The sequence below is a fragment of the Camelus ferus genome, chromosome 6 (assembly GCF_009834535.1).
Source record: "Camelus ferus isolate YT-003-E chromosome 6, BCGSAC_Cfer_1.0, whole genome shotgun sequence".
Classification (NCBI taxonomy): domain Eukaryota; kingdom Metazoa; phylum Chordata; class Mammalia; order Artiodactyla; family Camelidae; genus Camelus; species Camelus ferus.
Genome location: NC_045701.1, coordinates 59,547,543 through 59,568,929, shown reverse-complemented (window position 1 = coordinate 59,568,929; position 21,387 = coordinate 59,547,543). Strand labels below are relative to the sequence as shown.

Genomic DNA, 21,387 nt, shown 5'->3' with positions numbered 1-21,387 from the left:
AAAGATCTTGAGCCAGAATCTCCCAGCTAAGCCACCAGTGAATTCCTTTCTCACAGAAACAATGAGATAATATTTGTGCTTTTTAGTTACTAAATTTTGAAATAATTTGTTACAAAGAAATAGATAGCTAATACACAGCACAATTGGTTTTATGAGGTCAGACTAATTCTAATATTAAAACCTAACAAAGTCATTACAAAAAAAAAATTACAGGATATCCAAGTAACAATCCTTAGCAAAGTATTAGTAAACCAAATCTAACAGCATATGAAGATAATAAAACATCATGATATGTTAGGGTTAAGGCCAAAAAACACAATGTTGATTTAATTCACCATATTATCAGAATAAAGGAGAAAAACCACATGGTTATTTCAAATAGATTAAGAAAAGGTGTTGACACTATTCAAAACCAATTCATGATTTTAGAAGGGAAAAAAAAACCCTCTCAGCAAACTAAGAATAGTAAGGAACTTCCTCAGACTGGAAAAGGGGATCATATTTAATGATGAAAGACTGAATTTCATCCTCTCAAGACCAAGAACAAGGCAAAAAAATGCCCATTTTCAACTTCTATTCAGAATTACTGTAGAGGTTCCAGCTAAATAAATGAGTAAATAAAGACTGGAATGAAAGAAGTAAAATAGCTCTATTTACAGATGATATGATTGTTTACATAGAAAATCCCAGGGAATCTACAAATTTACTACTAAAATAAATGAATTTATCAAAATTGCAGGATACAAAGTTAATATACAAGAGTCAACTGTATTCTTGTATACTAGTAGCAAACAATTGGAAAGTGAAAAAAAATTTTAAACACTATATATATAGTAGAACCAAAAAAATACAAATTAGCTAGAAACAAATACAATAAAAGTTGTCCAAGATGTCTATACTGAAAACTACAAAGCACTGCTGAGCAAAATTAAAGACTTAAATAAATGAAAAGATAAATCATGTTCATTGACTAGAATACTCAGTATTGTCAAGACGGCAATTTTCCCCAAATTCAAAGCAATCCCAATCAATATTTCAGCAGGCATTTTTACAAAAGTTGACAAACTGATTCCAAATGTTACACAGAAATGCAAATGACCTAGAATAACCACAGCAATTTTTAAAATAAAAAACAAAGATGGAGAACTTATACTACCTGATTTCAAGATTTATCACAAAGTTGGAGTAATTAAAACAGTTTGCACTGGCACAGATATGTATAATGGAAGAGGATACAGAGTTCAGAAGCAGATCCATATTTTTTTAGTCAGTTGATTTTTGGCAAAAACGTTAAGGCAACCCAATGAAAAAATGAAAGGCATTTCAACAAATGGTGCTAGATCAACCAGATGTCCTTGAGGGGTTGTGGGGGAACCACTCTTACCTCACACCATACACAAAAATTAACTCCAAATGGATCACAGATTTACATGTAAAATCTAAAACTATAAAATTTAAAAAGTTAAACATAAGACTACCATACAACCCAGCCATGCCACTCTTAGGTATTGTACAAGAAACAAAAACATATGTTTACACAAAGACCTCACATGAACATTCATAGCAGCTCTTTTGTAATACTAACAACTGGAAACAAGTCAAGGGTCCATTAACTGGTGAATAGATAAATAAATTAGTACATCTATACAATAGACTACTACTCAGTTATAAAGAGGAACAAATCACTGATAAAACAACATGGGTGAATTTCAAAATAATTAAGCTGATTGAAAGAAGGACAAAAAAAAAAAAGAATACAGACTATATGATTCTACATGAAATTATAGTAAAAGCAAACAACTCTATGATAAGAAAAAGCAAATCAAATTGTTGCCTGAGGATGAGAGTAGAGGGAAGAAAGGATTACAAATTGTATAAGGAAATCTGGGGGGTTAATAGAAGTATTTGTTACCTTAATTTTTGGTGATGGTTTCATGGGTGCATAATTATGTCGAAACTAATTAAACTGTAAAATTTAAATATGTGCAGTTTAATAGATGTCAATTCTACCTTATAAGGTTGAAAAAAAGCAAAACAGAATAAAAATTGGTAATACCTAATAAAATTTTAAATGCACATTCTGCTGTTAACAATTTATCCTATAGATACACTTGCATACACACAAAGACAAGGATATGTAATGAAAAATTACAATACTAAATATCTAGAAACAACCAAAACTTCCATTAATATATGACACATTAAATAAGTTAATATATTTCAAAAATGGAATATTCTGCAACCATAAAAAAAGAATAACATACATCTACATGCTCAAACATGAGAAGCTATCCAAGATACTCTGATAAATGAGTGAATGAAGTTGCAGACACACTTATGTAGCACAATCCCATTTGTGTTTAATTTTTTTAAATGCATATGCATAGAAATTGCTGGCTGTGATTACATCTGGTTGACAAGTACACTTAGCACACTTAAAATTCTCTATTATTGCAAATATTTACAGTTTTCCACAAAGAAACACTACATAACAGTTAAGATTGACACCACCACTCTTAATAGTAAGTGCCCAATAAATATTAGCTGCTACATGCCAAGCATAATATGCCAAGCACTTTGTACAAATTGCCACTTATTTAACCTTCACAACAAACCTATACAGTAGGCAGTATTATTTTTATCACCATTTTAGAGATTTAGGAATCTGGGGGTCAAAAAGTCTTTGCTGAAGGTCACATAACTAGTAAGTGGTAGCATGAGGATTTAACTCAAGTTTCTTTGATTCCAAAGTTGAAGCTTTTAACACTGCACCAAAATGTCTCTCTGTAAGGATAATCTAGAAGCCAAAAATCCATAAATGAATACAACAATTGGGAACACAGTGTTGGTAAAAAGAATATAACTGAAAAGCATAGGTTTGATTACTGGTTCTATCTTTTGGTAGGAAAAAAAAAAATCTTGGTATCTACATACGTATATAATTGTCAGAGTGGTATTTTATTAATCAATCCACTCTGACCATATATTTTCAATGATCTCTAGTTTGCTACATTCTAACTTCTGCATATAACATAAAAATGTTAGTTTCTATTCTAATTTCAAATAATATAAACCCAAAATTCATAAAAAGGAGACACAAATAATGTATTTCCCAAGGGGGAATTACAAGCACTAAACTTACACTAGCTATGGCAATTTATTATTATTGACACCATTCCTACTATAAATTGTTATGCTTTCACATTTAGTTGTAGCACATTACATAGACTGCTTTTTGCAATTAACCTCCAAAAGGAATTAAATATTAATAAATGCACCAGATACAATTATGAGAAATAAGACATTCACAATCTGAATAATGCAGAAAGAAACATCTATTGCAACATATCACATTTTAGGTCTTAGAAATACATTTAAACTATCTTAAGAGTAAGGATTTTTATCTTTAAAATTCTGCTTATCAACCTCAACTTATAAAGAAACTCACTCTCTTTGCCATCAGTTGATTGGGCATACTGCAAAAATGGATAAGGAATTTCTTTGTGCTGACACTATTTTATTAAATTTTAAGATATCAATTACATATTCATTTGACTGGCGATATTAGCATTTTTAGAAAATAAAGGTAGTTGAGCAAATTTCTGTTCTATAAAAACTGCACATTATAAATTGATTTCTATAATTGTTCATTTGTGTATGTGGGCACACTTAATCAGAAGGTTAAAAATTAAAATAAGTGCCTTATAAAAGTATTATATATAATCTTTTGTCAAAAAATGTTTTAATACTATCTTTTCAATAAAACTAACAAAATAGACATCTTAAAACAAAAGCATGTTAAACTAAAACTAAAGTAAATGTAAATATTAAGCCATATTCCTAATGCCAAACAATATAGAAATATACCCTTAAATGGTTCTCATATATGCATCAACAGATCTCAAAAATATAACATCTGCCATGTCATGCTTCACAATCCTATTACTTTCTAAAAGTTTTTTTCTCCCATGTTTTCTACTCCAACTACACAGATCAATAGCAAGAAATAAGATCAAATAAAAGAACATGTTCCAGTAACATTATCTGAAACAGTAGACAGGTTAGTCATACCCAGAAAGTAAACACTGTAGAATTATTTATGAAGAAATTATACTTAACATTGGTAGATATTAAGACATTTATATTTTAATGGAATGAATTGTTTGTAAGTAAATCAGAGTTAGTGCTAGATGCAGTTTGCTTCAGTTACCTGAAATTAGAATAGCAGGCTCATTAAATATAAATAAATCAATGATGCAGAGGCACTGCACCATATTGATGGAGCCCTCATTAATTTTCAATGATACAGCCACTATCATATTTGTTTTCTAAAAAACATGAGTGAGGTATACAATCATTTTTCTTCATCTCAAAATTCTAGTTTTCACATATTCTAACTTAACAAATGAAAGGAAACCTACAATTGCAAAACATTTCTAATGAAGTCCATTAAATTTTACATTTTCTTGTCTTTTTGTAGGGAATACATATATGTTTCTGCATGTATATAATATACATTTTTGACACACAATGTCAAAAGTGAAATATGTAAAATAAAAATACTACAAAATAAATTATCCTTACATGGTGTTTCATATAATCTTTCTAGACACTTGCATATAACATAATTACAGATTTTTCAGAGATATTGAGATCTTTTGCTCTCCAAAAAAACTAAATGATAATAGAAAAAGAGGGAATAAAGTTTGTTTCTGATAAAAAAAAAAGTTATCTTCCAAATCATTTCATGACATAAATAATAAATTTAGGATTTCTAATTTGCATATGATTATGCCTCAAAGAGCAAACACTGTGACATTGTTTATGTATTATCAAAAACAAAGACATGGTAAAGTAAAAACTGACAGAAAAATCATTATTGAATATTTAAAGTATTTTTTTATTTTAAGCTAGCATCCTGGAAACTAAAATATAAAGAGCATTCTAAGCATATCAAATTGATTTTGATAATACTGCAGTATTTTCATTTTTCACATAAAATGGGCTTGAGTTACAATCTAGTTGTATTACATTAATAATAATTTTACTTAGCAAATGTGATCAAAATTTATTTGAATAATTTCTAATTGGGGTTTACACAGAGAGAAGAAAATAGAGCTGGCCAGGTGAGTAATGCAACCATACAACCTTTCTTAGGCTTCAATTTCCCCATCTGTTAAAAAAAGGGGAACAGTTGTAGAACAGAACTAAAAAGATGATTGCTAAGCTTCCAAGTTTACATTAATCATATCTGCCAACCTCCTCTCAACCCTTTTGACAAAACAAATAGCACTTTGTAGCATTTTTTTTGCACAGGCTTCCAATCTCAGCCTGACAGCCAAATCAGACATCGCATTCTGCTTTCCTAAAGGGGCTAATATTTTAATCTTTCCTCTTCAGTGACTGCTCCACAAAAATACTTAAGCATTTGGAGCCACCTAAACATTTTTATCCCTTGATGTTAATCTTGCAAAAATGCGTTAAGTTTAAGATATACCCACCAAAATTGTTTGCTTCCCCAAAGGCCCTTTTCCTAAATCAGCAGAATGGTTACAATAAGGTTTCAGGATTTCAGGTTTCTGTTTCTTTAACAGTATTTTTTAAACAAATAGTATGTTTAACAAATAGCATAAAGAGTATTTTCACATCTTAATTACAAAGAATATTTTTGTAACTCTAAACTCGCCTTTTCTTCCTTATAAAGAAGAGAGAAAAACTAATTTCCTCTTAATGACTCAAAAGCAGACCTAAAACACTATAAAACTAATGGGGTTAGCAGTAATCATGTCTCCCACATTCACTGTTGTATACTCAGAAGTGTCTTTCAAAATTGCTTGAACATAAGACTCCCCTAGACAGCCAGCATAAATTACAAGGTCCCTCCCCCAAAGATCTATGGTAAAGCCTAGAAATTAATATTTTAAATAAGCACCCAAGATATTCCTAGGATGAGGCAAATTTAGGAATCTGTGGCCTAAATTTACTGAGTATATGAGTGCAAACATATATATTAGTAAACACTAACAACTAATAAATTGCAGTTGTCTTACTTCTTATTTTTAAAACAAAAGCTTAACATATTTGAAACTTGAGGAAAATCATTAAAATAAGTAGGTTGAATTTTCATTCAGTTCATTCTCATTCCATTTACTATCTCAGGGACTAGTTGCTAAGTAAACAGGAAATAAATTGCCAAAAGATTCCTGAAACTTAACCTAAAAACTGTATTTTTCTGCATTTAGAATACTCAAAGTAACTCTTTACAGTTGACTACAGAATAAGTTTACTCTTAAATTTACCTGAATTCTTAAACTTACTTGAACTGTGCCTCATTTAATCTTCACTATAATCCTACGAGGTATATGCTACTGTAAACACACTACACAGATGAGAAAACAAAGGCTGAAAGAAAAAAACTAGTTTTCCCTAAATCACACAGCTAAGAATAAGTAGCAAACCTAGGATTCAAAATCAGGCAAACTACATATTTGTTAGACATAATGTTTTATGCCCACAGCAGAAAAAATGCAATGAGAAAATAAACTATCTCTATTCATACTTATATCCCTAAGGAAACTAATGTGCTATTGCCTCAGATTCTTGCAGAATAAACTAACTTGTGTTTTAACAATTAAGTCTGAACACCTAATAAACAGCTTCATATTACCTGTTTGAATCTTAGAACACAAATTTGACAATATAACTTCAAAGGAAAGATGGATATATACATATAATTCATATATATACATATGTGTGTGTATATATATATATATATATATATTTTCAGCAGCTAAATTAATCTTAAAAAAGAATTCCCAGTATAAAAGAAAAGAACTAGAGAAGAAGAGTCATAAGGGGATAGGGCTATACTTACACATACAAAAGAAACCTTACAAATAACATAATTACTAAATATTTAGTAACCACAGTTTTAAAGACCTATGACATTTAGTTACATTCAATAAGAGAAGGAACTGAAATGCACACACAGCATCTTAAAGACAAAAATGTACTAACAGTCATTTATGTACTAACAGTCATTTTTAGTTAAACCAAAAAACACAGCCATAAAATAGCCAATCCATATCTATGTATACATATTTTGTAAACAGAGTGATCAGCTCTCTCCCATATTGGTAAAGGAAAAGTCACAGGTAATAAAAATAACTAAAATGTTAATATCTTATGAAACAGTTTTATTAATGGCATAAGGTCAAAGAAAAAGAGTACAATTACTGACTACAATGATTTAACTAAATTTAACTAAATTACCCAGATTTTAAGAAACTGAAGGGAGCTAAAAATTATCTGTTCTAAATAAACTAACAAAGTTAAATGAATGGTCTAAAACTGGCCAGTTTGTGGCAGAACTACAATCTAGATTTTCTAACTCGTGATTCAGTGTTCTTTCTATTACTCAATGGATTTGGATTATTAAAATACATGAGACATCAACTCATACATGCTGTGAAAGCAAAAACCATCTCCCCTTCACGAGTATGGTTTTGAGATCTTCATTGTTATTACCATCCACAGATATGAGATATTAATTCTCCAGTGCTATTCTGCAACATTATATCCTAATCAACTTCAAAATGCTCACTCCATTTGAAAAAAGAAGAAGAAAAGAATGTTTAGAAAAGCTTTAGGGAAAAAGCTGAGGTAGTAAAAAGAAAAAAATCAGAAACTACAAAAGGATAGAAATGTTAGATGACCATACAAGCAACTGCCAATTTTGATGTATAGAAAACAAACATGTACACAGAAGTAAGTGCCTCAACAATAGTAAGGCCAGCTTTTCCTAACAAACATGATGGAATAGCTGATGTCAGACTAGCATTCCCACAGTGAGCAACCATAAAACAAGCAAAATGTATAAAACAAGTGTTTACAGGCATTAGACAATGGGCAACACAAAGATTATAATCCCCTAGAGATGGGAAATTCACAAGGTGAGCCCTACAATTGCCTCATCTTTCTACCTGGGGACAACTACCATGACCACAGCCCAGCAAGCAAGGGTTTAAGAAGGGCACAGTGGTTGTGCTAAGCTGAATAGGCAGAGATTAGAGTTGAGTGCAGCTGATGTGGTTGAAATCTGTATGGCAGAGAGCCCAGAAGTCTGTGCAGGGAACCCCCATAAGTCCCCGGCCAAGGAACAGACTCCACATATGCAGGGCAAAACCAAACAAGGCTTAAAAGAGAATGGCTGAGAGAGGAACAGAGGGTAGTTAAGGAGTACTAGGTATACTCAGAGTTCCCACCCAGAGTAGAGAAACCACATTATTACCCTTATTACCTCAGACATCCAGCTGAGATACAAAAAAAGGCCTCAACTAAGAGTAAGGACCACATCATAGAATAAGACTTATTGTAGACTCACCCTAACAAAGCCTAAAATCAAGCCCCAACAAGTTCTGCAAGGAATTAAAAGTTTGGAGACTGAGTTGTAGTGAAGTAAGGAAACACAATGGGCTCTCCACAGACCTATCCTAGCAAAGATTAAAACCAAGCCTACAAAGTTTAAGATAATCAGTCAGAATTGAACTACTTATAAGAATTTTAAAAAACAGCACTCGTCACAGAAAGATAGAATTTGCACTTTCTAGTACCATTTACATGATCCAGTATACAATTGAAAAAAATACTAAAAGTGAAAAAAGAAAGAAAAATGTGACCCATAGTTTAAAAAAAGGAGTAGTCAGAAACAAACCCTGAAACAGCAAAGATGTTGGATCTAGCTGACTGACTTTAACATCAGCTATTTTAAATAGTTTTAAAGAACTAACAGAAAATATGTTCTAAGAATTAAAGGAAAAATACATTCAACAAAGTAAAGGAAAATATGAACTTAATGATCATACAGATAAGAAATCTAATGAGAAATAAAAACAATAGAAAAGAACAAGATGAAAACTCTAGAACAAAAGTATAATAAATGAAAAAATCTACTGAATAGGTTTAACAGAAGATTGGAAATGGCAGATGGGAGTCAGTAACTTGAATATAGATTAATGAAAAGCATCTAATCTGAAAAACAGAGAAAAATGTTGAACAAAAATGAATAGTACCTCAGCAACTTAAAGAACAATATCAAAGAGTCCAACATACATGTAATCAGAGTTCCAAAATGAGAACAGAGTGAAAATAGTGCAGAAAGAATCACTGAAATTTTCCAAATAAGATGAAAAACATTGACTTAGAGTTCCAAAATCAGCAAACCTTAACTAGGATGAACACAAAGAAAAGCACACCTAGACTTACATGCAAACTGCTAGAAAACAAAGATAAAGAGAAAATCTTGAAAGCAGCCCCAAAAGATGTTTACATTAAAAGGACCAAGGATGAGTAACAGCTAACTTATTACCACAAACAATGGAGATCAGAAAACATTGGAATATCTTTCAAGGGGTGAAATGACAACCCAAAATTTCATATAAGCAAAAATATCCTTCAAACAGTAGGGTGAAACATAAACACTCACAAAAACAAAATTTGGGAGAATTCTTCATCAACAGATCTGTACTACAAGAAATACTACAGAATGTTCTTCAGACGGAAAAAAAAAATCAATACAACTGTAACATCAGATCCAAAAGAAGGAAGAAAGACACTAAAGAAGGTAAATAAGAAGGTGAACATACATTTCACTGCTTTACATCCATTAGGATGGTTGTAATCAAAAAGACAAATTATAACAAGTGTTGGCAAAAGATGTAGAGAAACTGGAGCCCTCATACACTGCTGGTAGGAATGTAAGATTGTATAGTCACTTTGGAAGTCTTACAACTCCTAAAATGAATAAACAGAGTTATATGATCCAACAGTTATACTCCAAAGTACATACCCGAGAAAAACAAAATCATTTGTCATACAAAAAATTGCACGTGAATGTCATAGCAGTATTATGCATAATAGTCAAAAAGAAGAAACAACCCAAATGTCCATCAACTAATGAATGGATAAACAAAATGTGGTATATCCATACAATGGAATAGTATTCAGTAGCAAAAAGAAATAAAGTCTTGATACATGCTACATCATGGATGAACCTTGAAAACATTATACTAAGTAAAAACCAATCACAGAGGACCATATATTATTTGATTTCATTTAAATGAAATGTCCAGAATAGACAATACATTGGGACAGAAAGGCAATTAGTGGTTGCCTAGGATAGGAGGTGGGGGAGAGAGCATGGTTGGAGGGTAATGGCTAAATAGTAAGGGGTTTCTTTGTGGAATAACAAAAATGTTCTAGAATTAATTGTGGTGATAAATGCATATCTCTAAGAATATACTAAAAGTAACTGAGTCTACACTTTAAATGAGAGAATTTTATGGTATATGAATTATAGCCCAATAAAGTTGTTTATTAAAAAGACTATTTTTTATTCTCTACATTTCCTTAAAGACAACTGACTGTTTGAAGTAAAAGTAACAATACTGAGTTATATATAGAAGTAAAAGGGATGACATCATCAGCATAAAGAATGAGAGGAGTATATAAATGGAATTACATTATTCACATTTATGGGGTATTAAAATGGAAAGCAAAAAACAGAGAGTGTCAGATGTTGACTCTAAATATACTTTGATAAAGATACACTTTGTTATACTTGGAGAAATCACTAAAATAATAATAATAATAATAATAAAACAATAAAGAGCTATTTCTAATAGGCCAATACTTAAAAATATCCAATCAATCCAAAATAAGGCAAGAAAGGAACAAGAACAACAAAAAAAGGGACAAATGGAAAACAAATAGACTTAAACCCAATGATATCAAAAATTACATTAAAAATAAAGGGGCTAACACATCAATAAAAGGCAGAGATGTTGGACCACATTAAAAAGCAAGACCAACTATGTACTGTCTACAAGATATAAGACACACATTGGTTGAAAGCAAAAGAAAAGAGAAAGGTATACCATCAAACAGTAAGCATAAGAGATGACATAATATCAGACAAAAACTTCAGGACAAAGAGTATTACAAAAAACAAAAAGGAACATTTCACGACAAAAGTATAAATTCATCAGGAAGGCATAGCAGTTCTAAATATCTCTGTACCTAATAAGACAGTTTCAAAATATATGAAGCATGACAGACCTAAAAGAAGGAATAGGCAAATCCACAATCTAGCTGGAGTAACTGACAAAAATGAGTAGATAAAATAAATTAGTAAGGATACAGAAGATCTAAGTAACACTATCAATCAACTTGACCTAAGTGACATACACTACACCTAACAGCCACAGAATACACATTCTTTTCAGATATACATTGATTGCTCACCAAGGCAGACCATATGCTGGACCATAAATAAATTTTCAGAAAATTTCAAAAGACTGAAATTTAGCAAAGTGTGTTCTCTTACTACAACAGAATTAAGTTAGAAATTAGCAACAACATATGTAAAAACTCCCCTTTTTCTAATTCTTCTACCCAAAATGAGTGCCTTTTTCTAATTTTTCTGCCCAGAAGAGGCATTGTTTCCTAATTTGCAAAAAAGGTACTGGATAAGCCCAGCATATTAAACAAATTAATTAATACTACTGATCAACTATCCTTTCCAACAGTAAGTAAATTGAACTTTAATCTGATAAATTTCTAAAAATAACTAACAATTTAGAGAAGATACAGAAGAACAAATTAATACAACAGGGATGCAATCATCAAATTCAGACTGGTAACTCTTCAAAACTACCCAGCAACATCAGTAAATAAGACAGAGAGGGGGACAGAGAAAAAAAGATAAAGAGAGAGACCTTAAGTAAATGTGGCAAAATATTTACTTTTATATATCAGGGTGTGTTTTTGTTTACTTTACTACTTTGTGTCTTATGTACGTTTAAAATGAAAAAAAGGAGATTTAGTAAAATCAAATATAGGCAAAGTTTTTCAAGACAAGTGTTGCCAAGAAATGTTGGGAAAAAAATTAAATTATTACTCTCAGCAAGTGTGAAGTTAGAGAGATCCCAGCCAGACGAGGACATCAGATCTAATTGTCCTGCCAGCCTTTGACCCTCCCCCAAATCTCCTCAATTAAATGGTTTGATCCATAAAGTTTTACCTCTTTTCTCCTTTCTGATCTGCATTTCTCCCATAAATAGTACTCCTACTTAATCTTTCCATAATCCTGTTCTTCCAGAAGCTTTGTGAAGCACAACTTCTACTCACTTTATCACCTGCATCCTAAAGCACCTTTGCTACTTGAGGACACAAAAAATAAAATAAAATCATGTGGCCCAGTAATCCCTGCCTCATGGTATTCCACACTCTTGTGAATACTTTCTCACCTTCTAACAGGGTTGTTTCATGCTAACAAATAAAATATAGCAGAAGCAATGATAATATGAGTTTTGTGATTAAATGATAAAAGGCTCTGCAGCTTCTGGTCCTCTCTCATCACTAAATCTGGGAAACACCATGTTATGTGTAGCCCTATGGAGGGTCCATAGGGAGGAACTGAAGCCAAGAGCCACATGAGTGACCTTGGAGACAGATATTCCTGTCTCAGACAACAGCTTGAGCAAACCTCATGAAAGACGCTGAGCCAGAATCATTCAGCTGAGCCACTCTCAGATTCCTGATCCTCAGAAACTATACATTTATTGTTGTAAGGTACTAAGTTTTGAGGTAATTCGACACAGCATTAGATAACTAATATAATTAGTAATGCAAAATTATAATACCACTCCTTTCAGTCTAACAACTGTATCATAAAAATGCCCAAGTTCAATTCCATGAAATACATTCTGCACAAATTCAATATTCTAACAAATCAAAAGTATTCACATCAAAATCTGTAATGTGTTATTATCTACCAGAAGAGCAAGATTAAAAAATAATAATGCCCAGTATCAGCAAATGTGTGGCAACAGGAATTCCCATACATAGCTTTTGGGATCACAATCAACACAATCTTTTGTGAGAACATTTGGGCAATGTTTACCGAAGTTTAAGTCACATACAATTCTACTACTAGGCATTTACTTGTGGTTTGCCTGTTATATCTTAAATATACTTGCATAAGTGCTCAAGGAGATAAATAGATAAGACTAGTGAAAACCTGAAAATCCAAATATTTATTTAAATTTTTTGGTTAAATCAATTACAGTATAACTGAACAGTGGACTGCCATTCAACTGTTAAAGAGGAAGACATACAAATACTGATTTAGAAAAGATATCCAAGACATACATTATTTAAATATATATATATATAAAATCCCATTTCCATCAGAGAACATGATAATGAGTTCACATTAAGAAAATTATAATAGGGTCATTATAATTAAAGCTATATTTTCACATTTTATAGTCTCTTGAATTCATTTAAAGATAATCATTATTGTGCAAGTCTTTCTATTTCTACCAGAAAAAGAGACCATTTAAGTAAGTTACTAAATCCCTATATATGTAGTTGTATAGCTACAATTAACCATGTAATTTATGTCTGACACACTGTAGATTATCCATCATTTTTATCTCTAAGAAACCTCAAAGAATATAATATATACTCCCCATGATATAGCACCTTACATCCCAAAATGCTTTACAGAACCACCTTTACTGAATCACATTTGACAATAAAAATGTGGCAAGAAAAACTCTGACCAGTTCCTGCACTTCTTCAAAATACACAAACTCAACCTCCTTCCTTCTCCAACCACCAAAAAATGGGCCTTCTAGAGTCAGACATTCTGTGTTCCAATTCTAGCAGGGCCCACTAGATAAGGGACCTGGAACAGTCTCTTGTTTCCTTCCCTGTGAAATGAGAGTGTTACTAATACCTATTTCATGGGGCTGTTGTGGGAATGAAATAATTCACGATAAAGCGTTTAGAACAGTGCCTGGCACATAATGTGTACTCAGTAAATGCCAGCCATTATTATACCTCCAAAATTAACTACCCAAAATCTGAATTTTCTCTTTTAGTGAAAAAAATATAACCAAACTCCAACAGGACAAGTGGGCATACCGACGAGGTTTCAAATTAACTCACACAATAAATAGCAGCGGTATATAACCACAGTAATTTTCATAGCACCTTCGTTCTAATAAAAACATTTTGCGTGAAATTAAACACTCCGATCCCCCATGCTTTTAACCAGCGATATGTCTGGACCCCTGTTGACCACATAGTCTTGGAAATACAGTAGAGATTTTCATTGTCTACGGAGAGGTAAACCTGACAAACTGCTGGTTACCGCATCAGGGAACTAGTAGTCCAAAGCAGGCCAGTGAGACTCAGGGCCAATGGATACAGTTTGTTTATAGAAACAGCGTTCCCTTTTCCCACTTTCCTTCCCAGTGTCGAAACTAATGACGCCCTTTAGGGTGAACCGAGGTCAAGCATCGCCCGTCTCTCTCGAGAGCTCCCACCCACTGCGTCTCACCAGCATAGAACCCACTGCCCCTCAACTCACAGAGTGTGTCCGCACACATTCACCATCAGCTTCAACGAGGGGTTCCGGTATTTGGTGGTCTTACACCGGGGGCAGCCCTGATCGTCCATGGCGCCTTCTTTCCTGGGGACTCTCCCGGACACCTGCTTCAGACACAGCCAACAGCCACAACCACCTCCAAGCCCCGTCAGACCCGTGGCCAAGCAAGTTCCTACCAACAGGCACTTGCCTGGGACGGTCCTTTGAGAATGAGCACCGGCCGGAAGCAAGGCACTACAGCACAAACGTTCCGGCAGCAAGTTTTCCGGTCCCGCAGCTGGGGCTTCGGTCTCAGCTTCCGTAGGCCAGCGCGGTATCTTGGAGTTAGGTTGGAGAGCTTTTAAAAAGGCAAATTGTACGGAAAGCCTCATCTTTGTGAACCTAGCGATGTTTTTCAAGGTGCTGTGTCACAATTAGGAACATAGATTCCACCTTGTTCTGTCAGGAAACATTACCATTACTTCAAAGATTTATGCCGGTTGTACACATTGAATAATTCAGACCAGTATTTTCTTTTAAACAGTTTGATAGCCTGTGCTTTATACTTCTCTTTTACTCTTGCACAGTCATGCAATCACAGAAAATAATATGCATTCACAGATATGAAGTTTGGAAAAGTCATCTAGAATGAAAGTCTGCACCAAACCTAAATATTACAGATTCTCACTAAATGTCAAAATAGTTCTATAAATAATATCTGGCATCTGCTCTGAGGAAAGCCGCTTACCTCAAGAAGGTAAAGCACGTTAAACGGTTTCACCTGTCTCTAATATCGCTTCCCCCTCCACCAACAAAGACAGTATTTGTTTCCCCAAATACTGGGGGGGGGAGGGGGGTCACACGGGAATATACGCTTTATTTCAGCAATTCTGCAATCGGAGAGCCTGAATCTCTTTGGTAATTGTAAGCTACATTCACTGCATTTACCAAGGCTGCAAAGTCTATAAACAGCTCTATTAGATAATAAATTCCTTCCACTATAAGGGACACATCTTATTCATCTTCTTAGCAAGGATTTATCGATACTTGTTGAATAAGTAGAGTAAATGAAGAATGAATTAATGATTATCAAATAATAGTGTAATATGAAAAAAATTTCATGCTGAGCACTAACTGTAATCTAACCCAAACTCCATCAGAAGTGGGCAAAGTTTTTCAGATTAACCCATACAATGAATACCAGCTGTATACACTCATAGTAATTTTAACTTTTCATAGCACTTTTGCTCTTTGCAATAAAACATAAAAAGAACATTCCAATGCCCACTTTTTGAAACAGTGAACCCAACAGGAAATCCATAGTGTGGAAATACAGTTGAGATTTCCATGGGTTACAGAGGGAGAACCTGACAAACAGCTGGATACCACCTCTGGGAACCAATAGAACCAGGCGGGCCACAGCAGCACAGGGCTTTAGATGAGTATATACACATTAGGGATTCACCCACCAAGTCATGTCACCTGCTTGATCATATTATTAACAGAAGCTAAGCAAATGTAAGTTTACTAAACCAGGCAATACCAAGTGCTATGCTGACCTGTAGAGTTATTATGCTGCTATTTATTGAAAGAGAACACATCCAAAATCAATTATAAGACTCAAAGTGAAGTTCCCTAAGAATAAAGGTAATTTTTAGGATCTTTATATTTTAACAGAACAGGAAACTTCTGGTGAAAATGTGAACATTATCAATGAGAAAATAAAATGTTCAGTCAATACTGTGTTGAAAAGTCATCTATTAAAGTTGGCGTTATTGTTTATTACCACCAGGACACTTTTAATTATACCTTTGGATAGGAGACCTCAATCACTTTGTGCAATGAATGGCTTTTCCTTTCTTCCAAACCTTGAGTTTAAGGCACAGAAAGCACTGAAGATTGTGGTAGGAAACATTGCTACCAGCTCCATCCTTTCCCAGGTTGGAAATTACTATCAGAGAAGCATGGTAGCAACAGCTGACTTGGAACTCTAACAGCTAAGCATTACTCATGAAGCTAGAGGCAGCAGAAAGTAGATTTGGCCCCTGGCACCAAGGGAGCTGGATTTGAGTGCTGGCTTCTTCACTTACTAACTCCATGACCTAGGGCTCAGTTTTCCCAACTATAAGATGAAGATAATAGTAGCACAATTAGCACAGTGTAAGAGCTCAATAATTGTTAGCCATTATTGAGAGTAGTGTACGTATTACTGCAGTGGTACCTACAAGAGGCATGTAATGTACTGGCAAGAGCCTGTCCTTCTTCTAAATCAGACAGACCTGTTTTTGAGCCAGATTTCTTACCCTCCCTTACCTCAGTTTCTTCTCTCCATATAATACACTTCACATGGTTGTTGTAATGATTAAATTACATGACATTTATATATAAAGGCTCTACTACAATGCCTCATATATAATAGAAACTCTGAAAAGTATACCACCTCTACTGGTGGAGTTCATTAACACAGATTGATCAGAAAGCTTTGAGGAGGAAAGCACTGACAGCACCAGATTCCTGATTCAAATGGAACCCCCTTAATAAAAACCTTTATAAAAACCACCCAACTATCAAGTTGCCTGCATTTCTAAAGAGAGCTGCATCCTAACGGTGGGCCAATGGAGCCCACTATTCCTCTTCCCAAATCTGCTCATCCTCTAGCATTCCTGTCTTAGTTAAGAGCATATTCTACCTCTCCAGGCCAATGTTTCTCAAATGCAGACCTTTTTTTCCAGACTCAAGGCAATGGAAGTAGGTTGGGCCCTCCTCATCTGTTGTAGACTTTTGTTGTTTTGTCCCTTGAATATGGACAGCATCCTTCCCCCTTCCTATGGAAAAAAGCTCCTTCTTAACAGGCCTCTGTGGTTTTAATGGGCCTGCCAATCACAATCATGGCCCTCTGGCCTAGGGGTTAACATAAACCCTCACTGGACCGATCAGAGAGCTTCTCTAGAATTCCTCAAATTGACAGTAAGGGAAACGCAGCAGAGCGTCTTTAATGAAGCTAGAAAATGTGAGCTGGGAACCATTGGGAGTCATGGTTCCAACCTTCTGGGGAAAGCCCCTTTGAATTACTAAAACTAACTTGATGAAGAGAGGCAGAGACAAGTGAAAAGGGACAAAGAATGGGTGATCAAGTCTGACCAGCTGCATTCTGCTCTTCCTATTGTGTGGTATCATGACCCAAAGAAGTGCATCTTTTTGCCTAGGCCAGTTAAAGTGGGGTTCCTGGCTCCAGGGGAAATTAATATCACCACAAAAAGGCCAGAACGCTGCTGCACCTGGGAGATAACTAGAACCTGGCACTCAGTCTCTGCCAGGATCTTCTCCTTCCACTGTCACCCAGGTCACTCTCTCTCTCACCAGCTGCTCATCAGCATCCTCCTCAGGCAGGTCTTTTGGTCACTGAGAACTCCCAAACATTAAATCCAAGACTCCTTCTACCAATCTTAACTCTTTATGCAAGTTTGAAAACCAAGAAAAGGACTCTGTTTCGGTTTGGGGTTAGTGCCCATCCCTGGACCAATTGACTGAGGCCATGATATTATGCACAAACATAGCCACTGTGTCCACCACACCACAGAAAAATGAGCATTTCATTCACAGTCCTTCATAATTTGTCGCCAACATACCTTTTAAGCTAATCTCCTACCACACACCTACATAAAACCCAAACTCCAGACCCATTGAATTACTCAATATGTTCAGGAATATATTACACCCTTCATGGCTCCATGTTTTACTCATTTTTTTCCCTCTGCCTCTAATGAACTCTATCCATGTCCTCTCAAAATTTTTGTCCTCAAAGTCCCAGCTGAAAACCCATTCCCCATTGCACTCCTCTCCTCAAAATTGTCCCATTATCCTCACCATTCTCATATCCTGTATTATAGTTACTTATGAATATGTCTACTTCCTCTACCAGATTTTAAGCTCCTCAGGGTCAAGACCCCAATATATTCATCTTTCTATCCTTTAGTACCTAATGCAATATCATGTACTTAGGACTCAATGTTTGGCAAATGAATGCTCTTCAGAAATGTTGACTACATATCATCAGCATTAGTCTAAACAACAGCGAAACACCTCCCCTACCTGGGAGACTGCTTTAGAACCTAACTTCCTTACTACTAGCAGTACATAAGCTTTCTGAAATAGAAAGAACTAACCAAGACACAGATATATGGCCTTCCCTCTATCTTCCAGACAAAGTTAGCCTTGAAAAAGGAAATCTCCATTCCTCATGGCAAAAACCATTTAATATATTCAAGCAAAGTGCAACATTTTGTGCTGAACCAGACTTTCTTCATTACACTAAAATGGCGAAAGATTTCCACATACTTTCATCACTACCTTCAGGCAAGAAGGAAAAGATGCATAAACAAGCAGCTTGGTTTTCACTCTCACACAATCCTAACCTCAAAACAAAACAAAACACAGCTTTAGACTGCGTATCAGCACAACTGACTCAGTGTTCACAGCATGGCAGACACAGGAAGTAGAAGCAAGTATTCATCGATATTACAAATCATTTGGGAAAACCAGTGCTCTGAGATTAACTCCACGCACCCTTGCTGGTGTTCTCTTCCAATGTAGCTGACCATGTTTGAGTCAAGTGCTTCCAGTACACTTTGAATTGCTGCCAGAATGAGCTCTGAGGCTCAGCCTACAAAAGGAATCCAGAGCTTGGTGTTGGATTTCACTTCTGGTCCTATAGGAATCTCCTCCTGGAGCTGCAGAATACCAGTGTAGCCACAGGCTACAAGATCCAAAAGGCCACTGCTGCCTCCATACAATCTGTTGAACTTGATAATCTGGAGGCAAATATACAGAAGACATACAGAAATGCAATGTGTGATTTTCCAAGTCAATGTACTATATTTAATTGATAAGACTGAAGAAGACTCCTATGACCTGAACTTGAATAGCCCTATAATATAGCCAAATGAATTTTCACTAGGCACATAAAACTAAAAAGTTTCCTACTTTGCACTATCAGGAGGAAGATAAGAAACACAACAAAGATTAACTGCATGCCAGGTGCTTTCTGGCACATCTTATCTCATTTAATCCTCAAAACAATCCTGTCCACTTTTTGCAGTCAAGTAGTTAATAAATGGCAGAGCTAGGATAAACCTACACCTAGCTATCTGATCTGCAAATCCACATCCTTTCCACTAAACCACACTACCTCCTGTCTACCTTGCTCTGGTAAATATGCTTTAAAAATTCAAAGAACTAAATGGAATGAGGTATCCTGGATTGGATCATGCACCAGAAGACAGACATTAGTGGAAGAACCGGTGAATCCAAATAAAATCTAGAGTTTAGTTAACAGTATTGTACCAGTGTTAATTTGTTTGGACAATGTGTCATTATAATGTAAGATGTTAACTTTAGGGGAAACTAGGTAAAGAGTAAGTGGGAACTCTCTGTACTCTTTTCATGACTTTACTGTAAGTCTAAATTGTCCTAAAATAAAAAGCATCTTTTGTCAAATTCAAGATAGTTATGAATCTCAGATGTTGTCCAGAACCGATACCTAACTGGGTATTTTCAATGTGGTGGAAACATGTGCTCTTTTCTATAATTACAAATTTTGTATCTACCAGGGATGTCAGTGCTGGCTTCATTAGGGAAATACAAAAGTAAGTTTAGTCCAAAATCAAATGACATCCTGGTTGTTGGCCAGCAATAAAATGCAGCCTGTCCACAAAAAAGAAAACCTCACCAAGCTGATCATGACAGCAGGTGACCTAAACAGCTGCTTTATAATATGCTGAAGTAAGCAGTCATGGCGAATTGGGAAGCAGAAACAATACAAGTCCACCCTGAAGTAAAGGTTAGGATGATGTCATTAAACTGTTGGATTTTGAAGAAACATACCAGTAGGCAGACCCAACTGACCCAGAGTAATTAGAGAAGCAGAGATGGGTTTATCCTTTTTTGAGTTAAGACCTCATGCAAACTATGAACGAAAGAGATGCTGCAAAAAGCAACAGGCTCCACCGCCAGGCACTTCACCTCAGACCAGAGGGCATTCTCCCATCTGTCTATGATGTGGAAACACTGCTGATCCCACACTGATTTCCTCCAAGACACCTGCACACAGAGATGGTTTCTACTAGGAATATCATGTCCAAAGAACTATTCATACACTTACATAAAAATGTTCATATACAAGACTTAAATTTCCATCCTGTTACAATCTAAAACTTAGATCTCTTCCACCCTGCTGACCCAGGATAGACATATGGTTAAACATCTTATGTGCTTGGTTGCATCATGTTCAACTCAGTTGGGTTGCCAGCCTTCCAAGTGCCTTAAGGTTAAACACATTTTGTGAAGGCTTCTTTTTTTTTTTTTTTTTTTTTCTGTCTTCTCAGTGGGCTATTTATACCGTTTTTAAGTACTTTTCTCCCTTTGGAATTTTAATTTACTATATATGCTTCCCCCTTTGGGCATTCCCGACTGCCATTTTACTCTTGACCGTTTTGAATACAAAATCCTTAATAAAGACAGCAGAACGGCTGGGGGTTGTGAGCCGGTAAAGGGGAGTAGAGAAATACCAGGGAAGCGGCTGAATTGTCCTCTGAAATTTTGTCATCTAGATGCTGAGGGTGGTCTCTTTGTTAAGAGTTTAGGAACGGACCTTGAGGCCACACAATTAATATTCCCTCTGGAATCACAGGGACTCTCCTTGGAAGAGTCTGTTGCCCAGTTTTCAGGCCACTTTAGGCACGTTCCTGCCCAGGCGCAGGGCCTGAAAAGAATGTTGGTGTTTCCCTTCAGGTATAGGTGCCTGGGGGTCAGGGGGAGAGGGAAAGGCAAGGGGTGGAGTGGGAGGCGGGTGATCGACAGGGATAGAAACCGTGTCTCCTCCTCCCTCTGAATGTGAAATAGCCAATGAGGTGGCGCGGCCGGGCCGGCCGGGCCGCCAGTGCCATATAGTATGC

At 35.2% G+C, this 21,387-nt stretch overlaps 1 protein-coding gene across 1 annotated transcript in view; it reads right to left on the bottom strand.

Annotated features, from left to right (window-relative positions):
* Positions 1-14,666, bottom strand: part of MNAT1 (MNAT1 component of CDK activating kinase) — a 167,865-nt gene extending 153,199 nt beyond the window's left edge. Inside the window, exon 1 of the mRNA XM_006185722.3 lies at positions 14,438-14,666. Coding sequence (XP_006185784.1) covers positions 14,438-14,526 — 89 coding nt within the window. The 5' untranslated portion in view covers positions 14,527-14,666. The remainder of the gene's footprint in view (positions 1-14,437) is intronic.
* Between the last annotated feature and the right edge of the window lie 6,721 nt (positions 14,667-21,387).